Consider the following 15,302-nt stretch of genomic DNA (forward strand, 5'->3'; position numbering starts at 1 on the left):
TGATGAAATCCTTGCTTTTGTGGCTTCCTCTGATACACTAAACATTTGTCTGATGTTAGTTGAACTTGAATGGATCTGTTCAGAGTTATATCAGTAGTGACTTCAAAGGCTGTAAGGCTGTTACAGTTTTTTTTACAAACTGAAGTTTCAAAGCCTTACCATGTGGTACTTTAAAAAAACAAAGTTCATATCAAATGAACCAAAGTGTTAGCAATACACTGGTAAGACTCATTACAATTTCAATTTCTATAGATATATATATTTTTTGTGATTCTGATTGGTAGCTCATGCCATTGAAAGAAATTTAGCTTGGTACTTATGGCAACCTCGGATAATGAAAGAGGGAAAACATAATTTGAAACTTGGATTTTAAATGAAGTAATCTATAAATTTACAAAGCCACTCTGCTGTTTCCCACAACAATAAATAGGACAAGAGAAAACAGAAGAAAGGCAAAGGGAGACAAAAGTTTGAGACTTCTCTTTTCATCAGCAAAGTGAATTACACTGGTGCAATTAAAGTGACTAATGAGGAAAACATATTTGTATATTGCTACTGTATCTCTTGAATTCTTCAGGCCATGCTGCATCTTGGAGAGCAGCCTTTGTGTCTGCCCCAGGAACTGAGTGACTGTCACACCTGTCCCAAACCTCACCTGGGGGTGAGTGACTGTCACACCTGTCCCAGACCTCACCTGGGCCTGTGTGACTGTCACACCTGTCCCAAACCTCACCTGGGGTGTGTGACTGTCACACCTGTCCCAAACCTCACCTGGGGGTGTGTGACTGTCACACCTGTCCCAAACCTCACCTGGGGCTGTGTGACTGTCACACCTCTCCCAAACCTCACCTGGGGCTGTGTGACTGTCACACCTCTCCCAAACCTCACCTGGGGGTGTGTGACTGTCACACCTCTCCCAAACCTCACCTGGGGGTGTGTGACTGTCACACCTCTCCCAAACCTCACCTGGGGGTGTGTGACTGTCACAACAGCCCCAAACCTCACCTGGGCTGTGTGACTGTCACACCTGTCCCAAACCTCACCTGGGGCTGTGTGACTGTCACACCTGTCCCAAACCTCACCTGGGGCTGTGTGACTGTCACACCTCTCCCAAACCTCACCTGGGGTGTGTGACTGTCACACCTGTCCCAAACCTCACCTGGGGTGTGTGACTGTCACACCTGTCCCAAACCTCACCTGGGGCTGTGTGACTGTCACACCTCTCCCAAACCTCACCTGGGGTGTGTGACTGTCACACCTGTCCCAGACCTCACCTGGGGCTGTGTGACTGTCACACCTGTCCCAAACCTCACCTGGGCCTGTGTGACTGTCACACCTCTCCCAAACCTCACCTGGGGGTGTGTGACTGTCACACCTGTCCCAAACCTCACCTGGTGTGTGTGACTGTCACACCTGTCCCAAACCTCACCTGGGAGTGTGTGACTGTCACACCTGTCCCAGACCTCACCTGGGAGTGTGTGACTGTCACACCTGTCCCAAACCTCACCTGGGAGTGTGTGACTGTCACACCTGTCCCAAACCTCACCTGGGAGTGTGTGACTGTCACACCTGTCCCAAACCTCACCTGGGGGTGTGCGACTGTCACACCTGCCCCAGACCTCACTGCTGAGGCCAGGACAGGAGTGTGGTGTGAGGGAGGGCATCTTGGGGTGGTTGGGGCAATGGGGAGCTTGAGCTCTTTGCAGTCACAACATTCTTTAGGAGCATTTTAGTTGGAAACACAATCTGGGGATCACCAAACACCAACAGCTGGTTGTAAAAATGGCATTGTCAGTTCCAGGAGTTTGTAGAAAATAACAAATATTTTTAATGAGAGGCCAATGATTCACTGACACTCAGAGCCCTTGTGTGAGGAACTGGAACTCCTGGCTCCAAACATGATGGAATCCTTCCCTGCAGCAGCCAGGACCTGGCATGGAAAGGATTCAAACTGCCTGAATTCAAAGCATAGCAAGGATGGCTTGCTGCTTTTTATTCAATAACTACCTATGCAATGTCATCCTTAAGGAAAATTATTTAAGAAAAACCTCCACAATAATTCCTTCCCTCCTCTGCACTCAGCTCAGCAGCTCACATCAGCTCACCTCTCTTTTTCCTTGTGTTGGGTTTTTTTTCCTGCTTTATTATTGTTTTTGAGTTTATGGGTCACTCACAGGCAGTTCCCTCCAGCCACTGATCATTTGGCTCATAACTGTGCAGGATGAAGTGCAAAGGACATCATCTCTTCTGGTTTTGCTGCTAAGGGCCCACTGAAACTCAGGGGCATTTTGCCTTCTTAACCAGTAGGAAATTGGATATTTAATGGAAAACTTCATAATACAACTCTAATTAAAGTACAACAAAATGAAAGCCCCAAATTGCTTCATTTCAGCGTTGTATATAAATAATAGTTATGGCTTTGTGGAATTGCCTTTGTGTGTTAGAATTCAGGCAGTGTGGAAACCACTCATTCCTGGCTCCTGAGGAAGCTGCTCCTGTCCTCCTGCAGTGGATGGTGGTGGATGTTCCTTCTCCTACTCTGCAAGAGCAGGAATTCATGCCTTGGTATCAGCTGCTCTACATGGAAAATAAATTTCTAGGGAAAAAAAAAACAAACTAAAGGATTATTGGGAAAAATCCCTCCTTTGAGGTGACAAGTTGTTTTGGACAGAAAATTCATCATCACCACGGTGGTGATCCACATTGAGCCACTGCAGTTTGAGTGTGGGTGTGATGGTAAATAGTAACAGCAGCAAAAGCTGCAAAAAATGCCCCATTATGAGAATGAATGAACTGGCCTCCCAGCAAAGAGGCAACTGAGCATCTCCAGCCTTTTCTGAGGATGTCCAAACCTTCCTCAGGCTGGGCCTGCCTTTGGAACTAAAACTCAACACCAGGACTTTCAGGCCAGAGATGTCCCTTGGTCCCTTCCATCCCGAGTGCTCTCTATGCCAGATTCAGGAACCTTTCCCTGTGTTTTCTTTCCACCTTGGAGAACTTTACAGGAAGTTATTTGCATGGTACAGAAATTTTGAACATAGCCTTAAAAACTCTGAAATTCCACAATTCACTCCTTTATGGCAAATTTAATATTTTGAGAATCTTTCCATGGAATTCCATTGCTTTTCTGGAGTGTTCTATTGGTTTTAATCCTGTTAAATTCCAAAATGTCCTTGATAAAGGGTTATGCAATGGAGTAGGGAACTATTTTTCCCCCAGCTGCCAATTTCTCTCTCCAGTTGATTTTCAGGCTGGGATGAAACTGTAGCTCTGAACTCCTACAAAGAGCCAGGTTAAGATTTGTCTGTGGGTGCTTAATGCAGTTCGACATCTTGGAGAAGGAGGAATGAGAAGTGGTCATTATCCATTATCTGCTTGGAACCTTTCAGAGAAAGAAACAGCTTCTGCCAAACACAAAAAGATGTTTGAGCTGAAGCCAGACAAGGAGGAAACAAGATCACCTTCTAGCACTGTGAGATTGCTTTCCTGATGATGTTGTTTCAAGGGAAACTGGAATATGTATGGCTGAAGAAGTGCAGGTGGTGCCATGGGTTTTCCAGGGATTAGCAGAGTTGTTCTGAACAATGATTCACTGTCCCTTCTCTTGGCAGAAAATAAATTTTCCAGTCTTGGAAAGAAACAGGGATATATGCATATACATGTATTTTAATAAATGTTTCTCTACGTGGCAGAAGAGCAAATATGAGTGAAAATATTATCTGCTGGTGGAAAATGTTCTGACTAACAGTCAGAATGAACATTTTTGACAAAAGGCTGTATTGACACTCCACAGTTGGGGTCAGGAGGGATGGATAATGTGGTGCCACTCCCAGGTTTGTCCTGGATGTCAGTGCTGGATTCACCCCCCTGGGGCTTGGTGCTGTCTGCAGGGAGAGCTCCCAGCTCCAAGGGCATGGGGCTGCTTTTAGACCCAGGTTTTGCAGGCGTATTAACTGGACCTGGTTTGTTTTAGCTCCTCTGTGGAAATATTCCAGAAATAGCTAAGAAAATGTCCTTTTTGAAGAATAAAGAACCAGCTGTTTATTACAGCTCTCATCCTAGAGAAGCAGGTTTCTGAGGTTTCCATTAATCCAATCACAAAGACACAGAAGGGAATTGAGAAACCAAATAATTTGGAATTATATTTGTGATTATTATCCATATAATAATATCATCCTTACTGATGTCATGATTTTGACATACCCTGTCTTGAGATCAATCAGCACTAAACCAAAGACTGCATTTCCATTTAGGAAGCCAAAAATTGCTTCCATTCATTGCTTTGAAGCTTCTGAATTTTGTCAATTCTTAATGATAGTGACATTTCAGTCTCCCAGTTCTTCAGGACTGCACTTTTTCCATCTTACAGCTGCCTGGGCCTGTTGAATTTTTGGTAGGAAAAATTCCCATCTAGGAAAAGGAGGAAGCATTCATCCAGTTACTGAGTTTGGATTTCTTTGATATTATTTTCTTCCCTGTAACACAGTTACACATGAGGATCTCAGAGGTTTGGAATGTCAGAATAAGCCTGGGGGAGAACTGGTGGGAAGAGAACAGGTCACTCAACAATTTATTACATGGACATCAGTGTGACGTGCAAAATTTATGCTGCTTATTACAGACTCTGCATTTAAAGCATGTGGGTGTACAGATATAAGACACTCTTTACTTCTAAAATAAATAATGCAAAGTCCACTTAAATTAATGTTATTTCTGTTAACCAGCTACATGCCTTCATGTCCAATGAAATCTTACTAAAAAGCCCTGCTGGAAGAACACGAGCATCTCTTGTACCCAAGGTTGTCTTGTAGAACTGGTCTCCACTGTCCTTAAAATGCCCACAGCAATTTAAATCATTTACATAAACAGAAATGCTTTTACAGGGAAGATACTGAAATGTGGTTTTAAAGCTGCCCAAACCCCTAAACTATTAAAACAGATGTGACTGATGGTTTTGTGAAATTTTGGTGGTGCTCTCTGGCAAGGTAAGATCACAGAATCACAGAATCCAGTGCCACCCCAGCCATGGCAGGGACAGTTCCCACTGTCCAACCTGGCCTTGGACAATTCCAGGGATCCAGGGGCAGCCACAGCTGCTCTGGGCACCCTGTGCCAGCCTTCCCCACCCTCACAGGGAAGAATTTCTTCCATGTATCTAATCTAAACCTCCTCTCTGACACTTTGAAGCCATTCCTCCTTGTCTGTCACTACAGTTCCTGATGGAGAATCCCTCTCCAGCTTCCCTGAAGGCCCTCTGGAGATACTGGAACTGGTTACTGCTCCCACTTAGATGAGATTGTGTCAGTATCTTACACACACACACACACACACACACAAAAGAGGATTCCTCAGCACAAGTTACTCTTCTGTAAAGGTTATAGTAAACATGTCAATGCCTAATTAAGCAGCAAATTTTATCCATATGTGGGGGATGTGCAGCTGTCTGGTACTTCTGCATTTCCTAGAGAAGGACTAAGGATCTTGTGAGGAATAAACTACTCTATGTACCTTTTTAAGGTTTTAAACTTTCCTTTTTTAAGGAAAACTTAACTCCTGGTGAAGAATGGGTGAATGACATTCAAACAGTTGGTGCTGGAATGGAGTTTGCAGTGACCCAGAGCTATGGGAATGCTCTTTGTCGTGTGTTTTGTCTGATTGCTACCCTGGATCCCCTCCTTGCTTTTGTTGTGTGCTGTGCCTGGCACTGGTACATGTCCTGGAGAGGGGCTGTGTCACAGGGTCACTGCTCCTCACCTGGGGACTTTCTGCCCCCTGCACATCCCTGCCTTCTCCTTGGTCCCCCAAAAAGCACACAACAAGGGGAAAATCATACCTGGTTATTAGAGAAAAGTTTAGAGAGGAGAAGAAACTATTGAGGTCTAAGCATTGTCTTTGCTGCTTCTTCAGTCTGATCACCTGTTACTGTTTGCTGGGAGCCTGCACATGCTAAAGGGATTCAGTTTTAGTATTTAGCACTTAACATTTGATATTTAGCTTCTTTGCTGAAAGCATCTGCTGAAGAGCATGGTGTTCCTCCTGCTGTGTGATTATTTTTATTTTATCAGGCTCAAGTGATGTGCAGGTCATTTGTTCAGAGCCACTGCTGTGTCTTTGCCTCTGGTTGTGACAACTTCTGGTACCACACCTGGAGTAAGCCAAGCCCAGCTCTAAGCCAAGCCCAGCTCTAAGCCAAGCCCAGCCCTAAGCCTGTGTGACCTGTGCAGTTCCTAAACTCGTGATAAGGGTGTGGGAAAGATGACACATGGATTTCTTAGCTCCCATCACACAGAGAGCCATCATTTCCCTCTTCTTGTGCTGCGCCTTCATCCAGGGAATGATTCCTGTCTTTGGCCTGGTGGCAAACCCGTGGGAAGGAGTCAGATCATGCAGATAGGTTGGAAAATGAAGGCTTTTTTGTCCAGATGGTCATCAGAAAGGTGGAACACTTTGTCTGATTTGCTAGAAAGATATCTTTGGGTCAGGAGTACCAAATTCAAGGGAGCAAAGTGAGCCAGGTTCTTAAAGAGCCATAAAACAAGTTTCAGATAATGGGAAGGAACTGGATTCTAAATAAATAAACTCTTCCAGAATCAAGTTCATCTTAGTTATCAAAGAGTTAATTTGCCAAATAAAATCCTTCTGGGTTTGTACTGCTTTTCCAGTTTTACAATTAGCTTTGGTTTACCTCTGTCACATCTTCTGTAACTTCCAAGGGTTCTTGCCCTGAAATTTATTGATTTTACTGAAGCACAATTTGCTTTTATGGCACACAGTACATTACTTTATAAACAAAAGAGTTTCAGTTATGCCTATTAACACTTTCAGATGTTGTATCTTGACATATAAATTATTTATGTACTTTCTAAAGTGCATTTTTAGGTGATCAAGTGGCAAAGGGTTACTGTACCTAGATGATGGTCTGAACCAGGAAGATTATGGCACTTATTTTTATTCTCTTCCTTGCAAATTCAACACTTTCTCTCACTGAGGCTAAAAACAATTTCATAGAATTGAAGCTTTTAGTATAAACTTTAAATTCTTACATATGAATTTTCCAACTGTCCCATTACAGGACAGTTAGAATTACACTCCTATGACAGGAAAATTATTAACTCAGGATCTCTGGCAGTTATAAAGAATTATGATCATCTGCCAACAAAAAGCAGCAACCTTCACAAAAAAAGAGACATCATTTGGCTTTTTTTCTCTTCCAGAACTAACAGACAGTATAGTTATAGATTAAAACAAAATCCAGTAAAGAAAATACATAGTGAAAGTAGCAAACTGGAACTGTAGCATTCTCCTTTACCAGGTTATTTCATATATTGACATTACATTTCAGGTTATGTCCAAGAGGAAGATTTAAAGGAAGAGGAAGACATAAAGGAGGAGGAAGAGGATGACGATGACAACAACTCCACTGCTCAGCTGCAGGGCAGCAATGACACCGGCACGGATGAGGAGCACGAAGTGGGTCCTGAGCAGAAAGGGAACTTCAGTTTCCAGAACTCTCCTGTCAGTCACATATCCAACCAGGATGCGGAGAACGAATCGCTACTGAGTGACGGTAGTGACCATGTGGCAGATATCAAAAACATCTGCTCCAGGGAGCCCCAGGAGCCCAAAAGCAGCGCCCACCCCAAAGCCCAGAGCGAAGCACACGATTGCATGGATAAAATGACAGCAGTCTATGCCAACATCCTGTCGGACTCTTACTGGACGGGCTTGGGGCTGGGTTTCAAGTTGTCCAACTCTGAAAAGAGGAGTTGCGACAACAGGAACGGAGGGAACAAAGCTGATTTCGATTGGCACCAAGACGCACTGTCCAAAAGCCTGCAGCAGAATTTACCTTCCAGGCCTGTCTCCAAGCCCAACCTGTTCAGCTCGGTGCAGCTCTACAGGCAGAGCAGCAAAATGTGCGGGACTGTGTTCACGGGCGCCAGCCGGTTCCGCTGCCGGCAGTGCAGCGCCGCCTACGACACCTTGGTAGAGCTCACGGTCCACATGAACGAGACGGGGCACTACCAGGATGACAACCACAAAAAGGACAAGCACAGACCTACCAGCTACTCCAAGCCCCGGAAAAGGGCCTTCCAGGACATGGACAAGGAGGATGCACAAAAAGTTCTGAAGTGTATGTTCTGTGGTGACTCTTTTGATTCCCTTCAAGATCTGAGTGTTCATATGATAAAAACAAAACATTACCAAAAAGTGCCTTTGAAGGAGCCGGTACCAACCATTTCTTCAAAAATGGTCACTCCAGCCAAGAAACGTGTGTTTGATGTGAACAGGCCTTGCTCCCCCGACTCCACGACGGGGTCCTTCTCCGACACCTTCTCTCAGAAGAACGCGAACCTGCAGCTCTCCTCCAACAACCGCTACGGGTACCAGAACGGGGCCAGCTACACCTGGCAGTTCGAGGCCTGCAAATCCCAGATTTTGAAGTGTATGGAATGTGGAAGCTCCCACGATACCTTGCAGCAGCTCACGACCCACATGATGGTCACTGGCCATTTCTTGAAAGTCACGAGTTCAGCTTCGAAGAAAGGAAAGCAGCTTGTTCTGGATCCTTTAGCTGTGGAAAAAATGCAATCGCTGTCTGAAGCACCAGCCAGTGACAGCCCCGTTTCAAAATCAACCAGTAAATCATCTGCAGAATGCATAGGTCCTGCCTCTGAACTTAAAAAAGAAAGTAAAAAAGATAAAGCTGATGATGCAAACAAAGATGAGAAAACAATGAAAACTGAGGAGTACGAAGACACTCTTCAGAAACCCCTGGATCCCACAATGAAATACCAGTACCTCCGAGAAGAAGATTTAGAAGATGGTTCAAAGGGTGGTGGGGACATTTTAAAGTCCTTGGAGAACACTGTCACGACAGCCATCAATAAAGCTCAGAACGGAGCTCCCAGCTGGAGTGCCTATCCCAGCATCCACGCAGCTTACCAGCTCTCGGAGGGAGCCAAGCCGTCCTTGCCTGTGGGATCCCAGGTGCTCCAAATCAGGCCAACCATGACCAATAAGTTGAGGCCCATAGCGCCCAAGTGGAAGGTGATGCCTCTGGTCCCCATCTCAGCAAACGTGAGCCAGTGCACTCAAGTGAAGAAGGAGGCTGAGGACAAGGAGGAGGTACAAAAGGACTATGCTAAGGAGGGTGTCCAGGCTGAGCCGGCCTCCCTCAGCCAGAGCGACAGGGAACCTCTCCTCAAAGCTGAAGCCTCTGCGGAGCCAAAAAAGACAGAACCGTGTCCCTTGAAAGAAGAAGACAAAATTAAAGAGGACAGTGGAAAAGAAAAGCCAGTCCTCAAGGAGCCACCAGCAGCTTCTCTCAGTAATGGCTGTGCTGCTGCCAACCACGCCTCGGAGCTGCCCTGCGTGAACCCCCTGAGCGCGCTGCAATCAGTCCTGAACAATCACCTGGGCAAAGCCACTGAGCCCTTACAGCCTCAATCCAACTGCAGCCCCAGCTCTAGCACAATCTCCATGTTCCACAAACCCAACCTAAACATGATGGAGAAGCCAGTTTTATCTCCCGCTCCAACCCCACCAAAGCCTGCAAGCGTATCCAGGCACTATTTGTTTGAAAACAATGATCAGCCTATTGACCTGACCAAATCCAAAGGCAAGAAAGCTGAGTCAGCTCAAGCACAATCTTGCACTTCTCCACCTCAAAAGCACGCTCTGTCTGACATCGCCGACATGGTCAAAGTTCTTCCCAAAGCTACCACACCAAAACCTGCTGCATCCTCAAGGATCCCGTCCATGAAGTTGGAAATAGATGTCCGACGCTTCGAGGACGTCTCCACGGAAGTCTCCACTCTGCATAAAAGGAAGGGCAGGCAGTCAAACTGGAACCCTCAGCATCTGCTCATTCTGCAAGCTCAGTTTGCTTCCAGCCTCTTCCAGACATCTGAAGGTAAATATTTATTATCAGATCTAGGCCCACAGGAGCGCATGCAGATTTCCAAATTCACTGGACTGTCGATGACCACCATCAGCCACTGGCTGGCAAATGTCAAGTATCAACTTAGGAAAACCGGAGGAACAAAGTTTTTGAAAAACATGGACAAAGGACATCCAGTCTTTTATTGCAGCGACTGTGCATCTCAGTTCCGAACCCCCTCTACTTACATTAGCCACTTAGAATCCCACCTAGGTTTCCAAATGAAAGACATGAACAGGCTGGCTGTGGAGCAGCAAACCAAGGTAGAGCAAGAAATCTCCAGAGTTTCAGTTCAAAGATCTCCTGAAACAATAGCTGGAGAAGAGGACACAGACTCTAAGTTCAAATGTAAGTTGTGCTGTCGGACATTTGCGAGCAAACATGCAGTAAAACTTCATCTAAGCAAAACACACAGCAAGTCACCAGAACACCATTCACAATTTGTAGCAGAAGTGGATGAAGAATAACTCTTAAGGTATGCATGCTCTATAGTGAGTTTTCATTTCAGCATTTCCAGGAGGCTCCGTCAGGCTCCGTGCTTTGGTAAAAGTAGGGAAACAGTATAAAATGCATCGTGTGTGCTGCGCCGCTCCTCCCTCGCATGTACACGTCCATTTTATAACGTTTTCAGGAACAGAGCTTGCTCAGTGCAAACCCACACTGCCCTAGAGAGAAATGTTGCTGCTTATTATTTGCAAAATAGCTGTTTGCCCATTTCTCTTTTGTTCCCAAGAATAAATCATTTCACATCCACTGCACTTCTGTGTGGAATGTAAGAACTAAGTGCTACTCTTTGTGGTGAGAATGGAAGAAAAGCAGATAAAGAGCACTGAAACCCAAAAGGTTATTACCTCATTCAGTGCTAGCACACCAGTAAATCTGATTTGGATGGGGGAAAAGAAGAAAATTCAAAAGTCAAATTAGTAAAATCTCAATTATTCCAAGTTTCTCATAATCTCAGACATAGCCTCGAGAATCTACAAATAACTCTGAAAAGTTCCTATCTAGAAGTTCAGTTATTCTTCTGTTGATATTTGGATGTTCAGTTTTGTAAAATATTTTAATATTTTACACTTACTTAAGCACTTGCTACTGTGAGTGGCCTTTTTTGTCACATCATTTTAACCTCTCTCTCCATCATTCCTTTTTTAATCTTTAAGATGTTTGATTATATTTTGCTTCATGTTGGTGGAAGTCAATCCATAAACATCACTGACTTCAGTGCAAGTTCTCGTATAACCTGGGGGAGTAAATGCTTAATTGAGATTTTTTACAAGCTTAATATTTCCAAGACCTGTTAGTAGGATACTGCTGCATTAGTGTTGCTATTTTTTGCTGCAAGATACACAGTTGCCACAACCAATGTTTATAACATGTAATGTAATATTCAGATGCCACACCATTTTTGCATTTTTAATTTTACTTGATTCACAAACTTGAATATTCTTGATTGAAATAAATATGCAGAACATCAACTAAAAGTCCAAATAGAAGTTTTTTGTTCTAACCATTTTTTTTTTCCAGGAGGTTTCTGTTTAGTTGTTCCCAGCAATTCCTCCAGCAGACTCAGGCTCTGCTTGTGTTCCCAGAACAATCATGTGCAGATCCAGGTTTTCTCCAAGGTGTTCATTACTTGAATAACATTCAGGAAATGAATTTGTCACATGGTGGAAATTACAGATGTGCTGTGAGTTGTCACTGATGCCACCTGGCTTTGTGGCCATCCTCTGGCTGATTGAGGGACGGGGCTCAATCCCCATTTGGGGGAAGATTTTCCATTTGTTTGCTGCAAATATTCATGAAGGTTTAGGAAACACTTTCTGTGGCCAAAGGCAGCACGAGGGCTCTGTGTCACTTAAGCTCCATTAAAAATGCTACTTTTGAATAATTTAAACCACTGATCAAGGGGTTACTTTGGGCTGGTGCTGTAAGCTATTGCCATGGAGTATAATGTCAGCCTTCAAGTGCAGTGAGATTTAAGTTTTGCACCTTGGACGTGCTGTCTGCTTTGGAGGAGATTTATGCTTCCTGCATATTTTAGCCAGCAAAATTCCATCTCTCCAAAGGAGTTTGTTTTCTAAATAGGGCTAATACCCTAAAGTGCCTATTTTGGCATTTTAACCCAATATAAGAATGTTTTTTCTTTACCTGGCCACTGGTCAATCAACACCCCTGAGAGATGGGGTAGGGATAAACATCCCATGCTTTGTTTCCTTCCCCACCAGTTAATGATTATTAAGACTCTGCCATTCATAGTTTTCACACAAGAGATATCAAAGCAAACCAATAATTTGGAGACTATCAAACAAAAGCTATCTGCCACATATATTAATACAACAGTTATTTCGGCACATTCATGGCTTAATGCGTGACAAATGTTTCAGATTTGGTCTTAAAAGCACCGTGTTATTACTCAGAGGCAAACCAAACACCCACCTTTGTAAACACATTTCTGTTGCTGAGGATTGGAGGAACAAATACAAAGGGGGAGAGAAAAAATCTCCAAGGGAAAAAAAAAAAGTGGTTTCTGCATTGTAATAACCTGCACGGAGACATATTATTCAGGTGATGTGTAACTACATAAATAAGGGACTGTCCTTCCTGCCTCTGGATCCTGAGAAATTGCTGTCCTCGTAATACTCATCCATTCCTAATTTATATCAAGATGCAGGTTGTATCTTACCTTTGAAAAAATATATTTAAATTGCAATGACAGAGTGATAGCACTGTTATCTGGAGCTATAATTTCAGTTGGTATGCATGATAGCACAAATTGTCTGAAATGATGGGGTATTTGGGATGGCATTGTAAAGATTTTATTACAGTTTCGGAGCCGAAAGCCTCCCTGAAGTTCTGACGAGGTTGGGAGTGGGGAGACCGGAGTTTATTCATATGGATTCTTCAGATATCTGCAAGGAGACTAAATCAAATAACAGGGATTTTCAGAGTTTACTTACTCTTACTATGTTATTTTTAAGATCCAGTATACATTTGAATAATAACAGAGGGGGGCAGAGTATTTAGAAGGAGAAATATAAAGCTGAGATCCTTAAAACACAAGCGTGCATTTGTGTTTCCTTCTTGCAGGCAATATTGCAGTGAAATAGGCATAAAAATAGAGAATATAGATTGATGTAAATGGAAATAAAACAGTGAAAAGTGTACTTGAAGTATAGAAATACGTAAAGTACTTTATATTTCAATGGCATTTACTAGTAGAGGTTATATTGTCAAATGTTAGCTATCATTAAAAATATAAATGAATAATCTGGGTTAGTACTGTAGAAAAATGTGTTATGGGTATGGATTTATTTTTAAGACCTCTATGAGGCTGTTTATAAGAAATTTGCTATAAATTCTTCTTAAATGTAATATATATATATATATATATCTATATCTTTTATAGTCATCTTTGGTGTTTTCCTGAATTCTTCTAAGTGATATGGGTTTAGTAATATAAAGTAAGATTATGTGTAATATACAACAATCAGACATCTCTATTCTCTTTCATTTAACCCACTTCAAATTTGTTTTTATTGCTATTCTTCATAGAAAACCCATGAACATTAGGAAACATGGCTTTAATTAGAAGTAATTTGTATGTTGACTTGTACCTTGAGGAACATTTGTTCATTTCTTCAACTGAATTAGAATTTTTATGTTGTTCTGAGGAAAAGGGCAGGGCAGAATTGTATTTCTCACTTTAGAGCCAGGTGAGGTTGGCTTGGAGCTGGTCACTAACTGAGGGTTTCTGTGGCCTTGGCTACAACTTTTGATAGAGGTAAATCTCCATAAAGTCAAGTGAAGCAACCTGAGTGGGGAGATTTCTGTTTCAAAAGACCCCTGATAAGCCAACAGGCAGCTACCTGAGATGAACTAATTTGAAAGTAAAGCTGCTGCAAAACAAAAACAAAAAAAAAACCACCACCAAAAAAAAAAGTCATAATGATAAACAGTTTTTCTCTCGGTTTCCTCCTTTGTCTCTTTTTAACCATCAAGTTTAAAGCTTCTACGGCGCTTTTTTTTCTACTTTATAGGAGACAACTGACATTCTGTGGTAAATGGAAGAAAGAGCAGAGCAGAACTGAAAATCCTCTAATGCACTGACACTAACTTGCCCTCTATTGTTGAAAATGAGCAGGCAATCATGATTGTTCATCAAATGGCTCCTAATGCAGTTAAAGCATTCAGCTATAATTTCTCCTTGCATTTATAATTACTGTCATAGACTGCACACCTCAGTGAGCAGATTAAAGCTATAAACTATTTAGCCGTAGCTTTAAGATGAGGAACTTGATTTGTCTGGCAGCAGTTATTTGTTAGAGAGCTTGACACTTCACATAAAAATGACTCAACTTGATGAAGAACAATGCAGTTTAAGCAATGCAGTGATTTTAAATCAGTCATTATACCACGCCCTGTAAGAATTGCAAAGCAATTTGTTAAATGATATATAGGACACGTAGATAACTGTATGTGTTAAGTATACCAAAATAGAAGATTTTTTTCTTCTCTGGATTTTATTTTCTCATCCCTCTGAAGCAGTAGGAGCTGCTCTGATCATGTTCCACTCTGAGCCAGTATGGCTGTTACGTGGTCAGGGACAATTGTGTGAACCAGTGGTCCAAAATTTTAGAGAATTTAGCTTGCTCTTCAACTTCCATTTCACCTTAACAACAAATATTAGAAGCTGAGAGACCCTTCCAGGAGAATTGGACATGCTGGGATGTAGCTGCCTGCAGTGGTGTCACCACAATGTTGTAAGCAGAATTTACCAGCAAAACCAAGGGTTCTGCTCCCCGTGTCTTCAGCCAGAAAAAGAGAGTTCATCCCATGGGAATCTTGATTATTCCATTCAAATGGGACTTTCCTGACAAAGTCTTTTTGGAAAATGATGTCTTCTCAATCATGAGAAACATGTAGGAAAGTTCCATTTTAAAATAGATTTCTGTTGGTATAAACAGGGTGAAATTGAAGGAGAGGAGACAGAGCTAGGAAAAGAAACAGGCTGGCCTTTTTGCTGAAGCAAAATCCTGCTGAAGCAAGGAACTATCTCCAAACCATCAGCCCTCCCTCAAAATAATCCTGTCCTGGGGAAGCCTCAATTCTCTTTGAAATTTATCACCGTTTCCCCAAAGTGGTAGATCCAGATTTTTGTGGGGTTTATTTTTAATTGAACATTTTTAAATCTTCAAAACTGTCCTGGATAGCATTTTTTCAATCTAGCCATTGTCTTGTAAACCCAGTAACGGTGTGTTCTTGGCTTCCCTGAGAGCAGGGTCAGGCCAGATGATCCATCAGACTGTGGCAGCACCGCTGGATCCGTGCAGATTTCCTGGCTTTTTAGGAATACGACAGG

General features: G+C 42.8%; 1 protein-coding gene across 3 annotated transcripts in view; it reads left to right on the forward strand.

Moving 5' to 3' along the window:
- TSHZ2 (teashirt zinc finger homeobox 2) overlaps nt 1–15,302 on the forward strand; it is a 205,719-nt gene that overhangs the window by 123,933 nt on the left and 66,484 nt on the right. Inside the window, exon 2 of one of the 3 annotated variants that reach the window (XM_058850794.1) lies at nt 7,343–10,418. In XM_058850794.1, the coding sequence (XP_058706777.1) occupies nt 7,343–10,410 (3,068 nt within the window). In that variant the 3' untranslated portion in view covers nt 10,411–10,418. Of the gene's footprint in view, nt 1–7,342; nt 11,411–15,302 lie in introns of those variants that run through there. The other 2 variants (XM_058850795.1, XM_058850793.1) reach the window with 2 other exon arrangements.

The sequence above is a fragment of the Poecile atricapillus genome, chromosome 15 (assembly GCF_030490865.1).
Source record: "Poecile atricapillus isolate bPoeAtr1 chromosome 15, bPoeAtr1.hap1, whole genome shotgun sequence".
Classification (NCBI taxonomy): domain Eukaryota; kingdom Metazoa; phylum Chordata; class Aves; order Passeriformes; family Paridae; genus Poecile; species Poecile atricapillus.